This window comes from Rhodamnia argentea, chromosome 6, assembly GCF_020921035.1.
Source record: "Rhodamnia argentea isolate NSW1041297 chromosome 6, ASM2092103v1, whole genome shotgun sequence".
Classification (NCBI taxonomy): domain Eukaryota; kingdom Viridiplantae; phylum Streptophyta; class Magnoliopsida; order Myrtales; family Myrtaceae; genus Rhodamnia; species Rhodamnia argentea.
The window spans coordinates 10,478,033-10,498,258 of record NC_063155.1 but is presented as its reverse complement, the minus strand read 5'-3'; the positions used below and the strand labels follow the sequence as shown (position 1 = coordinate 10,498,258).

Below are 20,226 nucleotides of genomic sequence, written 5' to 3'. Positions count from 1 at the left end.
TCTTTTTTCTCTCCACCAGCCCGCACGAGCAGCCCACGCGACAGCCCACACCATTCTCTTCAGTCTTTTCGGGCCCAACCTCCTCTCTTCTAACGCCAGCCCAATCTCCCTTCTTTTCCCCCACGCCAGCCCATCCTTTTCTTCTTATTCTCGTTTTTTTTAATCTTTCTCAGCCCACAAACAGCCAACAGAAGCGTGAATCAACCCCCCATTATTACTGTTCATCATCTTCAAGCTTGGGACCTTTTCTTTTTCTGCAACACCCGACGGCGACGTTACACCACCGACTCCAACAGCCTTTGCCCGTCTTGCCACTGCTACGCTCGACTTCACCTATGGCCGTGACCAAAACCCGGTACCGCCACTGGTCTTTGCTCGCCTCGTCGTCGTGTCGCCTAAGCTCGGACTCGCGTCGCCTTCGTTCGGACTCGCGTCGCCTCCCATGCCGCCGACTCAAATGGACTCACTCGGCCCGCATGCTACTGAATCGCGCCCGTTGGGCCTGCTAGAAGCCAACCGGCTCTATTCACCGGGCACCGAGAACGCGACACCGAGACTCGACCTCAGCGTCGTCGTCTCTGACTCGAGTCACCACTTGCGTTGATGTTTGCGTCGCCTGGACTCGAGCTCGCCTCGTCTCCGTTCACATTTTTATTGCATTTTCTCTTTCGTTTTTTCGTTTTTTTTTTATATGTAAAAATTTCTCCTCTGTTTTCAGGGTCCAGTTCACGTTTCTTCTTCTTTGGCACCTCTTCACTTGCCAACCCAAGTACCACACGCAGAGATTAAGCCGCCGTTTAAACCTTAAGCTCTCAGTTGGAACAAACAGCTTTTATGGTCACATGGGGAGGGACATGAGACTTCGGCAAACGCAAGTAAAGATAGATCGAACCACTAAATCGACAAAACGAGCATGTGGCACTAATTAGAACTCTTCTTAGCTACATGAAACGACTCGCCGGGCCAAAGAAACTGTCGGTCCCGGCCCGGCGAGCCTTCGAAAAGGAGAACCGAGCCAACCAAGGTAAACCGGACAAAAGCCAACCTGAATGGGCTCGATCGCTGTCAAATGGTCGCCGATCAACGGCGGGCGGCTACTAGATCGCTTCTCCTTCCCTTTTTTTTTTTTCCCCCTAAGCTTCTCCCTTTTTTTTTTTTTAGCGCTCAACCCCTCCAACAGCCTGCCTTTCTCTCCTTCTTTTATCTTCTTGCTGACTCCTCCCCCAAGCTTGTTTGCGTGGACGAGCGCAAAATCCGGTTGATGGAGACGTAGGTTGGTGAAAGACCGCGTGGAGTATGCGGTGAAATCGTGAATAACGTAAGTGTGTGCAGGTGAGTGGACGTGAGGGTGGGATATGTTCACGTATGGAAGGGCTGAAGAGAAAAGATTAAAAGAGAGAGATGGGCTGTGGGGGGAGGAAAACAAAACAAAGATGGGCTGAAGAGAAATAAGAAAGGGAGATGGGCTGAGAACTAAAAGGAAATGGTGGGCTGAGGAAGAGAATTGCCCAACTGGGCTGCGCGTGGGTGGGCTACACGTGAAATGCGACAGCCACGAGCGGGCTTGAGTCGATCTGGCCCGACCCGATATTTTTTTTCTTTAAAAAAAAAACGAAATAAAATAATAAAATAAAATTTGATTTTTGATTTTTTTTTATAGTACAACAAGAAAATATGCATATTCAATAGCTTATCATTTCATTCATTTTTTTTCTTTCTCTTTCTTTTTTTCTTCTTCTTCTTCTTCTTCTTCTTCTTCTTCTCTCTCTTTTTTTTTTTTTTTTTTTAGTAGTTATATATATTTTTACTTTTCTATTTTGCAATAAGACGAAAATAAATTAGACGTGTTATTATTTAATAAATATAAATATAACACGGGGAACACCAAAATTAGGTGTCAACAGTTAGCACCGGTCGTCCTATGTGGTACGGCAAGCATAGACGTAAATGATTTTGACAAATTTTGAATTAAATTTTAATTCATGAATTTTTGTATTATTTTTTCCTGTTATTTTCTTTTTAATTGATGCTTAATTCCTAATGAAACGCAATGCTTCTAACCTCTACGTGCAATTGGGATGCTATGAATGCTTAATCGACTGTTTTTTTTTTTCTTCTAATCATAAAATGAGTCTTCTCGCGATCAGGGATCTTGTGAGCATTGGTATGAAATCTGCAAGACAAAATCTACCACTACAAAAAAACAAGGATTTAGCCACGGATTTTGCCACGAAAAATTGACCAAAATTGCGCCGCTAAACCGATTTGCGACAAAATTAGCGACGAAAAATATTAGGCTAATTCGACGTCACAAAATTTAGCGACGAAAAATAAAGTTAAATCGCTAATTAGCGACGAATTTTGCGACGACTATTTATCCGTGGCTAATTAGCGACGAATAAGTTTCCGCAAATTAGCCACGAATTTTGCGACTAATTACTCTCCGTGGCAAATTAGCGAAAACTTATTAGTCGCTAATTAGCCACAAAAAAAAATGTCGTCACTAAATTTAGCAAAAATTTAGCGACGAATTTTCTGTTCGTCGCTAAATTTAGCGACGAAAAAATAATTTTTCGTTGCTAAATTTTGCGACCTAGATTAGCCACGAATTTTTTTTCGTGGCAAAATTCATCACAAAACCCAATTAGCGACGAATTTTACCGAATTTTTCGTGGCAAAATTTGCTACGAATTTTTATTCGTCACAAAATTCGTCACAAATTTGCTACGAATTTTTATTCGTCGCAAATGTTTGTCGCAAAAGGCACGTTTCTTTTTTTAGTGTTCCTTTTTATTCAATGGCATAGGGGGTGAGGGAGTCTTGGATGGCAGCGGGTCGAGGGAGTCCCCGGGCTGAGGTGGATGGCGACGGGGCTGGCGAGCTGGACGGTGGCGGAGGGGGTGGGTCTCAGCTGGAGCAAGGAGTAGAGCAGGAGGGTAGTCGGGGTGCCGGGACAAGGAGAGGGAGAGAGACCGAGAGATGGAGATGGAGGTCGGGGGCTCGGGCTCGGGGCAGACGGCTGGAGGGATGGCTGCAAGCTGTGGGCGTCGTGGCCTGAGTTGTGGGGAACAGAGAGGCGATGGGGTGGAGGTCGACGACGGCTACGCGGGGCTGGTGGGCGAGCGGCGATGGCCGCAACGGCGGGGTGACGACGAAGGCGGGTGGTGGTCAGCTGGAGGCTGGCGTTGGTTGGGGAGGCTGCCGAAAGAAGAAGAAGAAGAAGAAGACAAAGAAGAAGATGATGAACAGGGGGAAGGAAGGTTTGTTCGCACCAAGAGGAGGAAGAGAGAAGGTGAGTGGGGAAGAGAAGGACGAAGAGAGAGAAGGTGAGGGGAGGCTGCCGAATGAAGAAGAAGAAGAAGAAGAAGAAGAAGATGATGAACAAGGGGAAGGGGGCCTGTTCGCACCAAGAGGACGAAGAGAGAGAAGGTGAGTGGGGAGAAGAGAGCGAAGGACGAAGAGAGAAGGTGAGTGGGGTTCGGTGGGGGAAATTGAATGCTGTGGAGAGTGGAATGATAGAAAGGGGCGGAAGAGTTTATAGAATGGGATTAGGCGGGAGAAGAGAGTGGGAATCTTAAAATTTCAAAAGCTCCCTAAAAAAATTTAGCGACGAAATAAAGTCCTTCGTCGCTAATTAGCGACAAAACACATAATTTCGTCGCTAATTTAAAAAAAAAAATTTTACGACAAAGATGAAATTCGTCGCAAAATTTGCGACAAATTCTCATTTAGTCGCAAATTGCTGATATAAATTAAATAAAAAAAAAAAAAAATTAGCGACGAAAAAATAATTTCGTCACTAATTTCCAGAATAAATTAAATAAATTTGCGACAAATAACATTTCGTCGCAAATTCAGGACAAAAGATGAAATTCGTCGCAAAATTTGCGACAAATTCTCATTTCAGTGCAAATTGCTGATATAAATTAAATAAAAAGAAAAAAATAATTGCGACGAAAAAATAATTTCGTGACTAATTTCCAGAATAAATTAAATAAATTTGCGACGAAATAACATTTCGTCGCAAATTTACTAGCTAACACTTGTTTTTCATCGCAAATTAAATAAATTGAACATTTTCTTTTTTTATTTCCTTCATATTAGCGACGAAAATAATGAATCGTCATTAATTTTAATATTTTCTTTGTTATTTTTATTCATAGTGCTAATTTTGCGACGAAAAAAAAGTTAAATCGCTAATTCGGACGAACGTCGATTTTAATCGCTAACTTTTAATAAAAAGAATTTGTGACGAAAAAGGACGTTCGTCGCTAATTGGCGAAAACCCATTTTTTTTTCTCAAAGGAGATAGCTGACGAATAATTATTTCATGGCCATTTTCGTCAGCTAATTAGCCACGAAAAATTTTTTCGTGGCCATTTTAAATCGCTAATTAGCCACAAAAAATTTTTCGTGGCTATTTTCGTCGTAATGGGCGACAAATATTTTCCTATTTAGTTCGTTCGCAAATAGCGACGAATATTTATTTTGTCACTATTTTCATCGGAAATTAGCGGCGAATTTTTTTCGTGGCAAATTTTTCGTGGCTAAATCCATGTTTTTTTTGTAGTGTACACAAGGGTTTCAGTCAATTTCATAAGTGGTGTCTCTTTTGAGTGCAATGCTTCTCTTGTACCACGAACCGGTTAAGAAGGATACTTTCATCATCACCATCAATTGAGTCGAGTGCTTACGCGTCTGTTTATATCGTCTGTGTCTCTGCTCATAAACCCATCCAGGCAAGAAATAGCTCTCGAGAATCGAATGGATACCATTCGCTTCCTTAATAACACGAGAGAGTGGGAGGCTGAGGTAGGAGCCTATGTTCAACGCTTCAACAGGCGGTGGCAGAGTCTCATTCCCATCATTGCACCGTCCAGTATGAAAGGGCGTGGGACGTTAATCAATATCAGTGATCGGAAAAAGCAGAAAAATCAAGAGTTGAACAGAAGGATGAAATCCATCACGGCACTTGCTTAACCAAATCCTTAATCAAATCCAATTCCACTCTAACCAAACGTGTTCTCTACGGAGAAAATAGGGAAAAGTACATGGAAAGCCCTAAAACTTATCACAAAAATGTAATCGAGTCTTAAAAAATTTCAAAAAGTACAATCAACTCATAAAACTTGTCTTATTAGTCCAATCAAGTTCTTCCAATGGTTGCATTTTTTGAAAATTTTAGGACTCGATTACACTTTCGTGATAAGTTTTAGGATTTCATTGCATTTTTTGAAAGTTTTAGGACTTGAATGCACTTTTATGTCAAGTTTTAGGATTTCATTGAACTTTTTAAAAGTTTTCGGACTCATTTGCACTCGCATGACAAGTTTTAGGACTTTCACTGCACTTATCCCTGGAAAATGAAAGAAAAAAAGGTCTTGTATTTGGTTGATATTGCAATATCCTTCAATCTTAATTATGTGAGCGCATGTCAACACAGTCATCCCGATCAATACATTTCCAGAGTGCATTATGTTTCTGTGCATTCTCATTGAATCGACATTGACATAAACTCAGCTTCATACGCACATCATCCAACAGAACTACTTTTACTTGCATTTACTTGTGTATGAAACTCTTTTAAATGGGAGTGTTAGTCTACGCGTAGCGAAGAAATTCTACCTCGTTGATCTCATGAAGATGTGCAGATGTGCATCGCATATTATATAACAGGATATGCTGCACCGAGTGACCAGGGTTTAATACATGAATGAATTGAATTTTCTAGTTTCTGTGGCTATGGCTACTTAGGAAGGACGGCCGCCTTGGTTCAGCTTGAGCAATGAGTTGGGTGGAGTGAGCAGGCGGTACGGAGATGCATGACAGCACCGCTGCTCCTCGTCATCCGACTTGCTTGTGAACCACCGGACTTTCAGACTGTTGTTAGGAGTTATCCGAAACGGGAACCACCAGTCTTTAGGCGTCTGGTTACTGCCCGGAGTTTTAGTATTCGGGAATAAATCGTCGCCATCATCGTCGCTGCAAGAGCAGTGATCGTGATGGGAATATTCCATCTCGGCAAGGACTTTGAAGAAGAAGTCAGGGTCACAGGGAAGCGACAGAGGGCCTTGGCAGCAGAATCCATACACCGACTCAGCATCCTCCAGCAAGGACTTGAACAAGGGGTGGTTCGCCTGCTCCGCCTTCACCACGAACCTCTCTTTCCGGTCCCCCTCTCCCACGTACACCGGGAAGCATCCTGCCGGAACTGGAGCCGAAGCTACCGCCCTGCTCGTCTGATTCGTCTTCAGCCACTTCCTAAGTAACCTCTTCATCACCGCGTTGATTGTCCAGCTCCTCCTAATCATATAGACATTCGACTTATCCATGACAACTCCCATGTTCATTATGGAAGGAAGATGGAACCTCAGGAGTTACAAACTAAACTAGAATCAGATTCACGTCTGTATATATGTCTAGGAAGATGATCTGTGCGCAGGACATAGCCAAGGGTATACATATATATACACTTTATAATGTAGAAAGAGAAGGAAGTGTCAACGCAATCCAACCGCCGGTTGAGTTTCAAGGAAATTCCTGTCGTCAACCGAGAACGCCGTTTAACATTCATTACAATGAAAGGCCGCAGATTTCTCGCTCGTGTGCGATTTGGACAGTCGACGCCTCCGCTGTGGACGATCAGCTGAAAATTCGTAACGCCCACGAAATGGACCAACCAACCCACGGTTAGATCCGGATCCTTTGGCGACACGTACGTGCTTGGAATATTAAGACTTGGAAAGTTTTCTCTAGGGCTGCATAATAGATTATAATATTAAGACTATCGTTGAGTCCGCCGCCGTTGTGCTTGCCCGTTTCAAAAAGAAAAGAAAAGAATAACTGTGAAAGGACAACACCCTTTTTAGCGTTCCCATGGGCTATCGCAAGGAGATGATCAAGATGTTCACTAGGAGTCAAATGTTGGGCGAGTCAGCGTCGTCATTGGACCCCACCCCCTCCCCCCAAAAAAGAAAAAGAAAAACCGTCGTAATGGTCAACCGCACGTTTACGTTGACCCCACACGATTTATAGTCAACAATAAGTAATTCAAGAGGCATGCCAATATCATTTAGGAATGACAAATGAGTTGGACTGGGTTTGGACGGGTCATAAATCGATCCATGTCCACCCATTTATCTCACGGTGGCTCATCTTTTGCTAAGTAATTTAAATAGCACCTACCCAACCTAACCCAAATCAAATTCAAACCTACCCACGTAACCCATCCGAAAAGCGGAGAAAATGGCCCAACAAATCTCAAAAATAAGTACACGAAAATTAGAACAAATTTACAAAATTAAATGAAATCCTTTCTTGCCCTTAAAACTTACATGCACAAAAACGCATAAATTTTTTGAAAAGTTTAAGCCACATCCTCGTAAGGCTTGAGCTTTACCAAATCCGAAGACAAGAAAAACCTCAAGCTTCTTCTCTTTCCAAGGGATTAGCATGGTTTTAGGATAGAACTCTACTTTTTAAGAAATCACGTGTCGGCAAGTCGTGTAATGTTCCGTATCCCGTGTTGTGTCGGTGCCACATAGACTACAGCTACTCCTCGTCCTTGAGTTTATTGATTTAGGTGCCACTCATCATATGACTAGTGCTTCTCGATCTAGTGCACATGCCGAATATCGTCCTATGGGTAATGTTATAGGTAAACTTCAATGAGTTTGTACGCTATTGATTGAGATTGCACCGCGTCTAACTAGATCATCTACTGTCCATTGTGATAATGAATTTGCTATTCGCATTGCTAGGAATCCGGTGTTTCATGAGCGAATGCAGCATATGGACGTTGATTGTCATTTTTTTTTTCGAGAAAAGGTGAAATGTGGCGATATACGGTCAGTGCACACACGTTCTGAGGAGTAGTTAGCAGATATTTTCACAAAGCCTCTTCGACGTGAACGAGTTTCATACATTTGTCACAAATTAGGTCTTTTCTATATGTATGCTTCAACTTGAGGGAGAATGTTGATTAGTAAGTTGGGATTATTTATTTAACTGTACAAGGCTTGACCCTAAGCCTATAAAATACTTCTTTTGATCTCAATAATAATTATTCTCTCTTTTACCGACAACACTTCTGATTTCCTGCTTTTCTTCCCCTGTTCAAATAACCAAGCAGAATACGACGTCTATTTCTTCTTTCGAGTTCTAGGATTGTGTTCCTTTGTTCTGTCGTTACCCATCAAACAACCCAGGGTAGAATTCTGGAGTCCAATTGGCTGGAGGAATGGAACCTCTTATCCTGTCTAATTCTCTCTGTTTGTATGCTGCCAAACAATTTGACATGATCTTCATGTCTAAGTTCCAGATGTCAAAGTCATCTTCATTACTTTGGTCTTATGGAAGTCCGCTTCGTGTATAAAAACTGATTCTTGAGTCCCTTTTTGAAATAGTTAGAACAAGCCGGTTTCTTACAGTAACATGTCTAATCAGGATGAGAGTGAAGAATGACCCAAAAAGCGAGCAAGGTCATTGAAACTTGCTGGATGATGTGCAGAATCTCTGCCTGAGAAAACAAGAGCATCAGGTATGGTGGCAAATTTTAGCCGCTTGAGTTTTATCATGGTCAGCTACATTGCATCAGAGTTCAATTTTGAATCAGAACTCCCATCAATTAAGAGGTGCAGCATGGACTTTGCCGGCCTGGATTTATCGAAATCCAAGGACTTGCGGTGATAAATGATTATTAAGAATGATAATACTGGGATGGACTACAAGAGGCATGCAGTTGCGCTTCCTTTTACAGAGTAGCTGCATCTTCACCTTTTACCTTAGGCGGTGCAGACTACTCAGCACCAGCACAGGGATACCATGTAGAGCATAATATCATAATCTTTCTCTACACAACAAATGACATAAATCAATACAAGTTCTCGAGCAGGGCGCAATAAGACAGGAAAAATCACTCTCAGACGTTCATCAGCTGTTCAAAGATGCTCATGGCTGACTCTGGCAACCCAAGTAGCACATTTATGCTTTTCCTTTCTTGACCATGGGACAGGAAAAGTATGACTTCCTTCTCAGGCAAAGCCACAGGGCCAGACAGTACAGGCTCTCCCCAACCAAAGTCAGTGGTGTGGAAGGACAGCCTAGACCAAGTTGTGATGAGAAGTGTCGCTGCTAGGGACGGTCTTGCTCTTGTTGTTTCGAAGTAGTCTATTGCTGACCTCATGTAGCTGTCCGTGACCATTTCAATTGCATGTTGGACCTTCCTCACAGCAAAAGACAGGGGGCTCTCCATGAGATCGCCAGCACTGCACAGAGAGTTTGTTAACACTATTCCATTACCAAAGTAACCCTCAGGCAGCCGAGGCTCAAAGCGAGACCGTCCATCAACTGCAAAGAGGAGCTTCGTTTGTTGGTCAGGCTTCATTTTTAATGCTTCCGTGCGGGCTGTCCACACAAATGCCGACAAGGCTTCGAAAGTTGTGCATCTATCCAGGGCTCCATCTTCCATGGCTTTCTTCTTGAGTTGTTCGAGCTTTTTGGGGTCGAAACAGAATGATCTATACTGCATTTGCTCATCTTCGTATAGTTTGCCGGTCTTTGAGACATCTTCAATCTGGTCAAATTCGTGATGTGTAAACTCTACCTTAGGAGGATTTCTGGCTTTGAGTATGGTCCTGTCTAGGAAAGGAGGGACATTTAGAGTCAATCCCCTTGAAGTTTCACCCCAGGAATTCACAAAGTCCATGGCAGCAATCCCATCAAACATACAGTGGTTCATGCACAGCCCCAGAACAAACCCTCCACACTTGAATCTTGTCACCTGCATAACAAAGAGTAGAGTCCATATGAGCTCCAAAGGTGGATTTAACTCTCCAATCCGAGGGGAGGGAACAACAGAAAAGTAGCTAAGATGCAGAGAGGAAAAAAATCAACTAACCGAGCTTCACCTAGTTAAAAATACCAGATACGTGAACAACGGACGGTCACCTATATACTTAATCCACCTCTGAAGATTCAACCCAAAACTTTTCGATGAAAGAATAATAAGACGAGCGACATCCATTTAAAGAAATTATTATCCAACCTGAGCCACTACGGGAGGTATCTCGAGTATGTTACTGGCACCAGGAATGTCGTAAACCAGCTTTCCAAGAGTCACTGGATCAGGTTTGGTAATATCTCCAATCTCCTTCACGGTACAGTTAGCTTCAGCCTCAACCAAAACAGCACCCTCCCCCGTGCAATCCACTATGAGCTTCCCTTCGGGGCTAATCGTCAGCCTCCCCGAAAGCGGATAGTAGGGAACAAGAACCTTGGAGAGACCATTCTTGATGACCTCAAAAGTTTCCTCGTTGCCTTTCGAATCAGACTTGAAGCAGTAGATGGTGCGGACAATCACCGCGATGTTCTGGTCAAGGTTCGAGAGGTAGTAGAGGCCCCTCTCGGTCTCCTCGGCAGGGGGAACCAGAATAGCTTCTCGTTTCTCTACGCTGAGTTCAAGGGTGGCACCATTACTGACAGTAGCCGCCATCACGATTAGATTGAAAAGCCTGGTCACAACTTCATCAAGTCACACATGGTTCTCATAGCAGAGGCACAAAATTCCTAGCGGACTAATGCAGTGTATATGCACCTCAAATTATGACGGTTCATCGCTTCGCATCGTACAGACTAGGACCAAACAAAGACAAAACGAAAAGATCAAGCAAATTTACCTGTGAGATGATCAGAGAGCAGTGGGATGAGCAACAGAGGCGTGCATAATGTTCATGTGCTTAAGGGAGACGGCAAATATAAGAAGCGGTGGCCCAAAGTTTTGACAGACAAGCGTGTTGGTAAACAAATGTACCGCCATGAAAGAGACAGGGTGATGGGGGCTGTCTCGCACGCAAAGCAGTATTAGTGGAGGGATTAATGGCAAGGAGAAGGAGGATCCTGATGAACTTGAGAGACTCCTTCAGGAATTGCAAAGAGATGTGGGGTTGAACTTGGAGGGGAGGAGGGGTTAGGCTACTGCCACTGCCCATTGGGCTTCACCAAAACACTACCAGCCAAGTAAAAAAGGGTGACGTGTGACTGAATTTGATACCATTTGAGGTTTGGTTGGTGGGGTAGGCGTCCAATTCTTTGGTTTCTTGATCAAATTATACAAAGATTACATTGTTTTTTACAGACAATACTCAAAATGTTGTCTTGGTTCCCTCCTTCCTTTCCTTTTGCTCATCTCCCTTTCCTCAACCATCCAAGACAAACGATGTAGCATAATAATATGTGAAGATTCATTTGATAATCCATATAATATCCATTTGACAACCTTGTCATGTCCTCTCTCTCTCTCTCTCTCTCTCTCTCTCTCTCTCTATAGCGCGATTTTTGCGGCCTCTTTCTCGGATGGTCCAAAGCAGGAAAGGGAAAGGGATTGTTTAGAATACTGCACTTTTAATACTTGTTGGTTAAAACATCCAATATCATATGAGGTATTTTGACGATGTATTACTTGTCAATTAAGTGTAGGGGCGAGCAAAAGAAACCGCTCGGATTGAGAACTGCCCGGATCAGACCGAATCGGCTAGTTCTGGGCGATTCCCGAGGGCATTGATCCGGTTTGCGATTTCGAAAAGGTGGAACTGGTGATTTTCAGTTTGGACCAGACTAATGATTTTTCTTTTATGATTATCTTTTCCTCGGGAGCTCCTCCTAACACATGCACACGCCACTCCTAATTTCTCAAAACCATGGTGTCCTTTATTGTCGCTGCTCTTGTTCTTCTTTGTTCTTCCCTTTCCGCGTGGCTTTGGTTCTGCCCACCGGGGGTTCCAACTTCCAACTCCAACCATCACTGTTTACCTAAACTCCTTCAATTTGCTCCGCTTTTGATAAATACCCAGATCAACCCCGTCAGCCAATCCCCATCAAGAGCACTGGTGGTTGAGGAGGGCTTGCGAATGCTTTAATGGCCCCTTCAGCGAGGAGCATCTGGCGTCGGATCTCCCCCCCGGCTCTCGTCGCGTTCGTCTTCTTCTGTGTGCTCTCGTGGCTAGTTTTCTTCTCCGGCCGATGACTCCACATCGGCTCCACTCAAGCCCCTGCTAGCGGTCTTCTCCGCTTCCTCCCGGCCATCATCCTCCTCAGGCCAACCGTGCAAAAATTTTGGAACCGGCAAAGTCACCATCGGAACCGATCAACTCTAATTGAGTGTATTGCAGTCTTGTGATTTTGTCTATTGACATCAAATCACAATGAGCTGGATGATTGATCAATCACGTCACATTAGCCGCATGTCATCATCAATACATAATATACTTATTCGATGCTCCATCACGAGATAAGAAAATTATCCTCATCTCCGAGCCTTCACTCTCTCTCTCTCTCTCTCTCTCTCTCTCTCTCTCTGACATAATGTCTAAAAGTGATGTTACTAAGAAGATCCCCCCGCCTCCTCCACCACACCACTTCCTCCCCCCCTCCCCACTCCCCCAACAACCCCCAAAAAAAAAAAAAAAATCGATCTTTGAACTGAGTTTCCCACAAAAAACAACAAACGTTTAAACGGAACGGGAACTGATAAGTGAAAACCACTTGGCTTTCGTCTCTGCTTTTCACGTCCCATACCCAGCAAAGAATTCCCCGTACATGTGAGGCCTTGCACTCATCCAACAACAGAGACGAGGCCTACTCGTTACCGCCAAGACCTTTATCTAATTTTCCGCTTTTAACTCTGAACGTGGACTGATAATTGTATCTCACACCATGCAAATATGTCAAAATGATATCTGGAGTGCTAATATTTGTGTACGGTGTTTACTTTAGTATCAATAATATATATATATATTTGGATTTTAAGTACCAAATTGAAAGAAAAAATAATCAAAGTATCAATGGCGAGAAATTCCGAACCCCGGCGACCCATGCTGGGGCCTTGCCAGGGTCGGCAAGGCCTGGCCGTGGCTGGCCGAGGCCTCGCAGACCCACGACGAGGCCAACCTCGCCCAGCGATAGCCTCAACCGGATCTGGAATTTTTTAATCTTGTTCTCCTGGCCGAAGAACCCAGTGGCCGCTTGCAGATCCTGGTAGATGCACACAGTCAAAGTTTCAATAGCGTCTCCAACGCCAGAGAAGGAATTGCCCTTCACTTGCACAGGAGTGTAATCAGTCGTGGAGGTTCCTGAGAACTTCTTAGGCGTCAAACCAGACGATTTTCTACTGCTTACGCTTCTGAGATTAATAGCAGAAGAACCAGAGCACGAGAGCACACCACCTCCGACGTCCACACCGACGAAAACCCACTTCTTCGAAGATCCCTACCAAAATCACCGTGAAAGGATAATAAATCACGCTCATCTCGATCAATTTTTTCTTTTAACTTATTTTTTTTTAATTTTTTAAATATGATATGAAGTTTTTTTATTGATTTTTAGCTTCTTTTTTTTTTTTTTATAGTGACTAGGACCCTCTGGCAAGTCACATGTGATTTTTGGCGAAGCTCAGGAATTGGCCCTCAATAACCGTTCACAAAAAATTGGCACTTAACTGATCCTATATATATAGGGACTAAATGAACACCGTATATAAATATTGGCTTGCAGATGTCGTTTTGCCATGTAACTACGTCAAAAGCTGTCTGAAGCATACCTTGCGCAATATGACTATGCTTTGTTCAGCTAATTGTCATCACCAAATCTTCTAATGTACAGTCAATCTCTCCAGGAAATGGGTGCTTAATGTCTGCAACCATGAACTCATGCACAATGTTATCCACCTCAATCGAACTAAGACCAGGGTTCTTGATGATCTGCATATCTTTCATGAGTCTTCGGACCTTGCCAACATCATTCCACCGTCGGTTAGCAGCGTAAATGTTTGACATGAGAGCGTAGTTTCCATCATTAAATGGCTCCAACTCAACAAGCTTTTCCATGGCATTCTCAGCTAACAAAACATCACCATTGCGAGCGCATGCATTGAGCAGAGCTCCCCAGAGGAACTCATTGGGTTCAATGGGCATATCTATCATGACCCGGTAAGCCTCCTCTGTTCTGCCTGCCCTGCACAAGAGATCTACCAAACACCCAAAATGCTTGATATTAGGTTGAATCCCACAGTCTCCTCCCATGGAATAGAATATCTGCTGGCCTTCCTCCACCAGTCCTGAATGGCTGCATGCAGATAGCAAGGTGATAAAAGTGACATCATCCGGTTTTGTTCCATTCATTTGCATTTGCTGGAACCTCTCCAAGGCTTCCCTTCCATTACCATGAATAGCAAGTCCGCCGATGAGAGAATTCCAAGTCGAAACGCTCTTTACAGGTGCCGTTTGGAAGACTTGTGATGCTTTGTCCATGCGCCCACTTTTTGCATACATGTCAATAAGTGCAGCAGCGATTAAAGGGTTAAGAGGAACATGATTCCGGTGGATATAACAATGCACCCGTCTACCCACGTCAAGAGCTCCGAGATGAGCACAAGCTGACAGTACACTTACCAATGTCAACTCATTTATCTCTACCCCGGAAAGCAGCATTTCTCGAAACAAGGCCAGTCCCTCCTCATACCTCATGTGCTTGGTATAGCCAGAAATCATGGCCGTCCACGAAACCAGATTTCTCTGGGTCATTCTGTCGAACACGGAACGCGCAGAGCCGAGATCACCGCATCTGCAGTAGAAAGTAACCAAAGAAGTCAAAGCATGTAGGTGGGAGTTGAGCGCATCGTGTTTGAGGACGAGCGAGTGGACGGCTTTCCCTTGACCAAGATCGGAGCAAGCCTTCAGAAGAAACGGGTAAGTGTAAGCGTCAGGCTCCACGTCCTGGAGCATCATTTGATGATACACACGGATCCCTCGGTTGCCCAAACCATGAAGAGCACAGGCTCTCAACAGAGTGTTGCAAAGGAAGGCAGAGGGACGGGCTATCTGATCGAACACCGCGAGCGCATAATCCAGGTGGGGTTGGTGGGACCCCGGACCAAGCAATGACTGAACAAGCTGGGTGAGGTCAGAGTCTGTATGATGATGCCGATGATGGGGTTTCTTGAGGATGTGGGCATGGATTTGCTTGAATTGGATGACGTGGGTGCACTTGGCGAGCAGAGGAGGAAGAGAGGATGATGAGGTCCTGGTAATTGGGTGGGGCTGCTACTGCTACTGCCACTGCTACTAGAGCGATTACAATTTGGTAAGTGTTGTGTCGTCAGGTAGTAGTTGGCCAAGGTGTTCATGTTCTTACCAGTCTAGTCCGGATACGAAGCTCACTGGTCGTCCCCTCCCCAACCGTCGTCCTCCGGTTCAATCTGCAACAAGCACAGAAGAAAACCATGGCCTAGTGATAGTTTTCAAGTTAAATGGGCCTTCGTTAGCTGTAGTGGTACTGGCTGGGCCCCTGTAGTTTTCGGACCTTCGGGCCCTGTTTGCCCATCGCCTTCCTCGACATCGAAATCTGGAAGCACGCACGCACGCCGCGCGCCCGCGTTCACAGTGAGCTGTGAAGTGCAAACCACAAATCCCATTTCCCAGGGGCAAGCAAGAAGATGCGCAGGCGACGCCTTGAACTCGCCTGTTCCTCCGACGACGAAGCAGGAAATGGAGAAGCCGCTACTGCTCCCAACCCTGTGCCAGATCCTCCTCTTCCGCCTGCTGCGGTCGAGATATCCGATGACGAAGTTGGTGAAGCCTTCATCGACGTCTCCGAGAGCTTCTCCTCCCCATCTCATTCTCCCCCGCCGCCGGCGCCTCCTGCTCCGGTGGCGGAGTTCCTGCAGGGATTGGGATTGAGGTTGAGGAGAGAATGGCTCGACTCTTGCCTGGACGCCCTCCGCGCCTCCCTTCCCCATTTCTCTTCCCTCGACCCTCCCTCTATCGCCAAGCTCTGCTTTCAGCACTTCTTGCTCTCCGACATGAACTCCTCCGGCGCCGGCGTTCTTCCCCCGAATGTCCACACGATGCACCTCGCTCATCTCCCCGGGCCCTTCGTCTTGCAGGTCGATTCCCTCCCTTTACCTAGCGTAAAGGCTTCTTCTTCAATGTTGTGATTTTTTCTCATGCTGGAATGCACTGCACTGTCTCCAGGTAGATGAGGTTGTTAATATCAGTTGTCCTCTTCGAGGCAGGTACGAGAATGCACCTGCTGGCCTCAAGAGGTGCCTCAAGTTGTCCATGACCGACGGTGTTCAACGTGTTTTCGGCATGGAATACCGCCCCCTTCAGGATCTTCACGCCTTGGCCCCTGCTGGATTTAAGGTCTCTCTCTCTCTCTCTCTCTCTCTCTCTCTCTTCTTCGAATGTGGTTTCGATGTACAAGTAGTTTTTCAGTTCACATCTTTGATCAAATTGTACGTCACAGCTGAACTGGATAAAATTGTGTCATCTGGGAGTGATTGATGATTTCTTCTTGTTTTCTCCTTCCGATGTGGGCGTGTGGGGCATCTAGATTATACCAATTGTCAGTTTATTTTCTTGGTTGAACAATTACTTTTGTCTAAGAGGGATTAATCTTGCTACCATGCACTGCAGATTGCTCTTTGTAATGTCCATATACGTCATGGCCTTCTAATGTTGGTTCCTGAAGCTGTTGAGGTCTTAGGAGGTGTTGTCGATGAGTTGGAAGCAGCACGTCAGCAGCTTGTTCAAGAAGTAAATAAACCTCCGAGAGGGAGAAGGTTTGTTTCAACACCTAATTTGAGAGGTCCACTGAACACTTCTTTCAGCTGCAGCATGTGTTTTTATTGCCTTAAGAGCATTATTGGTTCCTATTACATGTGACCTAAAATCACAAAATGTTTATGTCATGCCTTCTCCATTTAGCTCTCTTGTTTCCCTCCTTCAGTCTGTAATGTGGTGTCAATTCGAAAAGGACAAGAGTAACAATTTGGTTGCGCCTTTTTTACTCATTTAACGTGCAAGTAGTGGTCTTTGCTTCTTTTCCTGTATACCCACTGATTTTTTACAAATTCTATGCTATTGATCATTTGACTTTAATATGTGGATTCTTTGGCAGAACGAGGTCCGGAGCAGCTCCTTCATTAGCAACCAGAGCAACACTTGCTGCCTGGTCACCTAATGCTGATCATGTGGCACAAAATGGTAGTGCTATAGCACAAGATTCAACTACTTCCTTGACGAGTAGAGGTACTTCTAATCCAAAATGAGATACAAATTTTATGTTATTTGCGAAGCATTATGAAAAGATACTCAAGATGCATGATCCTTTATGTCAAATGACTGCAAAACCTTGGGAATGAAAGATAAATCGGCTCAAGCATCTGGTTAACCTTTTTTCTGCTTCTCAAGAAGTGTCTTTCTCCTGCTCTTAATACCGTTTTCCAAGATAAAATGGGGTTACAAGATTCATCGTAAACGTTTAAAGGCTCTTTTTACTTGAAGATGCGAGTATTTTCTCTGTTTACTTAAATCGGCTCAAGCATCTGGTTTGGTCGTGTTTTTTCCCCTCTTTCCTTTACTGTCTGTATGATAGGGTTTCCTGTGTAAATCTGTCTGATGATGTTGGGATTTATATTTTGCTGTGGAAAATCTTTATTTAGTCGAGGTTGTCAGTTTGTTAAAGTATGGCATGAATCTGTTGTTGATATTTTGGCATCCATAATGAGAATATGAAAATTATGAACCAGTAGATAGCTTCAGTTAGTGTGTTTTCTCATCTGAGATTCATTTACTTTTGGGGTTTCTTTAGGTGTTAATCTGGCACCAACTGAATTGGGTAATGATCTAAGGAGCTCGGTGCAGTCTGCTGTTCCTGCTAGTGTGCAGAATGCGGTGCCTAGCCCATCACCGAACTTCATCTCAGAATTTGAAGAAATGCATGTGGATGCTGTTCCAATGAGTAACATGGAGACTGCCTCCTGTTCTTCAGCAAATGTTGCAGCAAACTCTGCTGAAATTCACGCGGGTTCCGTTTCAAATGTGATGCCATACGTGGTTTCTAACTTCTCACATGGCATGGTTTCATCTGTCAATGAGTTGGATCCTGATGTTGAGACCTTGGACGGATTAGGTGCTGTACCCAATCCTCCTTCGGATATTGCAATAGATGTGGATGACATTCAAATGGTCGCTGAGATTGAACATCCTCTCATATTGTCTGGAGATCGAGAAAGCCCATTCATGTACTTAGCAAGTTTATCCACAAAGTGGGCTGCAACGAAAGAGAAAGCATCGTCCGTGCAAGGAAAAGTCAAGGTATGGATTACCGGTCCTTCTCTTGATTCTCCAACTTTTAACCTTTCCACTTGTAAGCACAGAAATACACGGTAAAATGATTCTGGTTTCAAGGTACATAGCTTCCCAAAATGTGGTTGCAACCCTCTGAATGAGCAAAGGAACGTGGAAAGAAAAGGCTGACCTGCCCATAGGCCCCGATTGTGGAAGCGGATTCTATATAGTTTGGGATGGTAAAGATACCAACTGCATCACCATGTATAATAGTTTAGTAAATTGTAGAGAAAATAGCCTTCAATGAAATGGCTCATGCTGACATGGCAAGAGCTGAAAGGAATACTACTACTTAGACAGGAGGAATTTTTGTGTGGAGTCGCTCTTTTAAATGAACTTTGCAGTATCAATGCAGATAGGTCACCGATCATCGACGACCGAGTAGAATGGGCTAACGTCATCTATTTAATGTAAAAACACAAGGATGGTTATGCATCTATTGTTCACATGTACTTCTTACTTTTCTGTGCTTCTCCATCTAAAATTTTGGTGTTGTACTTGTTGTTGTTATTCTAATTCTTCTCTTGCTTTGCCCTTTATCACTATTCTATGGTTGTACTTTCTTGATTGGCATCTTTGCTCTTCTTTGTCCGTCCTACTCCTTGAAGAGCTACATGAACAATTTTTTGTCCACTTGGCGATTGTAATACTTTCTGTGAACTTTTACTGGCATTCCGAAAATCTAAGAACATTGTAGCTGTTACTGAGCATGGAACTTAGAGTAGGTTCTGACGATTTCCTTTACATGCTTCTCTCCATGAATGCATATGTTGCAGTGCATTTTGACTGGTGTGAAGGGATTCCAGTACAAGCAAAGGACAACATACGAGCTTCAGGTTTATGTTGATGATGGAAGCCTCATATCTGAGATTCTGATCAGTCACAATGTGCGTTTTGATCTATTGCTGATCCCAGAACTTCTTAGAGATTTATTTGTTTTATTTGAGAATTGCACATGCTGAAACAGTTCTGCATTCTACCAGGTCGTGCTCAAGGGAATTGGGCATTCTCCAGAGGAGGTCACTGCAGCTCTTTCTTCTACGGACAAGACGATAGTCAGTGCTATGAAGGAGACATTAAGAAAATTTCAATATTTTCTGGTGAACTTCGAGGTATACCGCTCTCCATTGCTATTGATAGGTTTTCTAGCTTTTTAGCTTATATTGAGGCGTCACTGTAACCCAGGGAATTATGCTTGTGGAGATCAATGGAAATTCTCCGCTTCCAATCGCCATTGAGATGGATGAAGGTTGTAATACGTCTGATGCATGGCAGCTCCTGAGAAGACTGAAGTCCTTTACCTCGCGTCAGGAACAACGCTCATCATCAAAATTTATAGATGTATCCCCTTGATTGTCGAGGCATGAATTGCTTCCTATTGGCAAAGGAAGTACCGAGCTATGAAAGCTGATAATAATGACATTGAGCAGACAGTGAAAGAGCATGATGGACTTGATTCAAGCATAAACTTCCTGGAAGTTGGATAAGCCTGGCTGCTACTGCTTCAAGTGCCTATGCACGTGTTCGCGGCGAGGCCAAATTTTCGACCAGCTATTTATTGTAGGGGGAAGACTAGTTGCAGTGCAGATTATCCGAAGATGTTTCTTGGGTGGAAGACTAGTTGCAGTGCAGATTATCCGAAGAACTTGCATTCACCATTTGGCCTTGATCTTTGACAGCTTTACGGCTCGAGAAAGGACATCTGGGACATTTTGTTTCTAAGCAGGAGAACCATTTTCAAGTAGTCTTCAATCGATTACGTATTGATCAGAGCATTTTCAATATGGTTGTTTTCCTGTTCAATCAGAAATGCAAGATGTAAAAGGAAACATCTTTTCAAAGGGGGAATGCGAGTGTGCTGCCAAACAAAGGCTAAGAGAAGAAAGGAGAACCTCATTGCTGATCAAGTTCCTTGAGATCTCTTTGAAGATCATTTTGTCATGTTGGGAATGTCCAATGGCTCTTAAAAGGCTGATATTGGAGCTTTGCCCCCTCGAAAGCAAAAGATATGGGAGATAATGAAGAAGTTGGTGTTTGCTAT

At 44.0% G+C, this 20,226-nt stretch overlaps 4 protein-coding genes across 4 annotated transcripts; 1 reads left to right on the top strand and 3 right to left on the bottom strand.

Annotated features, from left to right (window-relative positions):
• Window positions 1–5,640: 5,640 nt before the first annotated feature.
• LOC125315623 lies at window positions 5,641–6,399 on the bottom strand. Its single transcript, XM_048281120.1, has one exon. It carries the CDS (start codon window positions 6,348–6,350, stop codon window positions 5,751–5,753), a length of 600 nt encoding a protein of 199 aa, XP_048137077.1. The 5' UTR covers window positions 6,351–6,399; the 3' UTR covers window positions 5,641–5,750.
• Window positions 6,400–8,679: 2,280 nt separating this feature from the next.
• Window positions 8,680–11,142, bottom strand: LOC115741472 (omega-hydroxypalmitate O-feruloyl transferase). The gene is made up of 3 exons (XM_030675393.2): window positions 10,677–11,142; window positions 10,046–10,511; window positions 8,680–9,781 (listed from the first exon to the last, which is right to left on the bottom strand). The coding sequence occupies exons 2-3, from the start codon at window positions 10,490–10,492 to the stop codon at window positions 8,921–8,923; spliced, it is 1,308 nt and encodes a 435-aa protein (XP_030531253.1). The 5' UTR covers window positions 10,493–10,511; window positions 10,677–11,142; the 3' UTR covers window positions 8,680–8,920.
• Window positions 11,143–13,529: 2,387 nt separating this feature from the next.
• Window positions 13,530–15,466, bottom strand: LOC115741471 (pentatricopeptide repeat-containing protein At5g43790-like). The gene is made up of 3 exons (XM_048280643.1): window positions 15,372–15,466; window positions 15,187–15,250; window positions 13,530–15,092 (listed from the first exon to the last, which is right to left on the bottom strand). The coding sequence occupies exons 1-3, from the start codon at window positions 15,464–15,466 to the stop codon at window positions 13,620–13,622; spliced, it is 1,632 nt and encodes a 543-aa protein (XP_048136600.1). The 3' UTR covers window positions 13,530–13,619.
• Window positions 15,196–19,707, top strand: LOC115741582 (recQ-mediated genome instability protein 1). Its single transcript, XM_030675571.2, has 8 exons — window positions 15,196–15,937; window positions 16,026–16,196; window positions 16,470–16,615; window positions 16,954–17,084; window positions 17,647–18,152; window positions 18,962–19,072; window positions 19,169–19,297; window positions 19,371–19,707. The coding sequence occupies exons 1-8, from the start codon at window positions 15,488–15,490 to the stop codon at window positions 19,536–19,538; spliced, it is 1,812 nt and encodes a 603-aa protein (XP_030531431.2). The 5' UTR covers window positions 15,196–15,487; the 3' UTR covers window positions 19,539–19,707.
• Window positions 19,708–20,226: the final 519 nt, after the last annotated feature.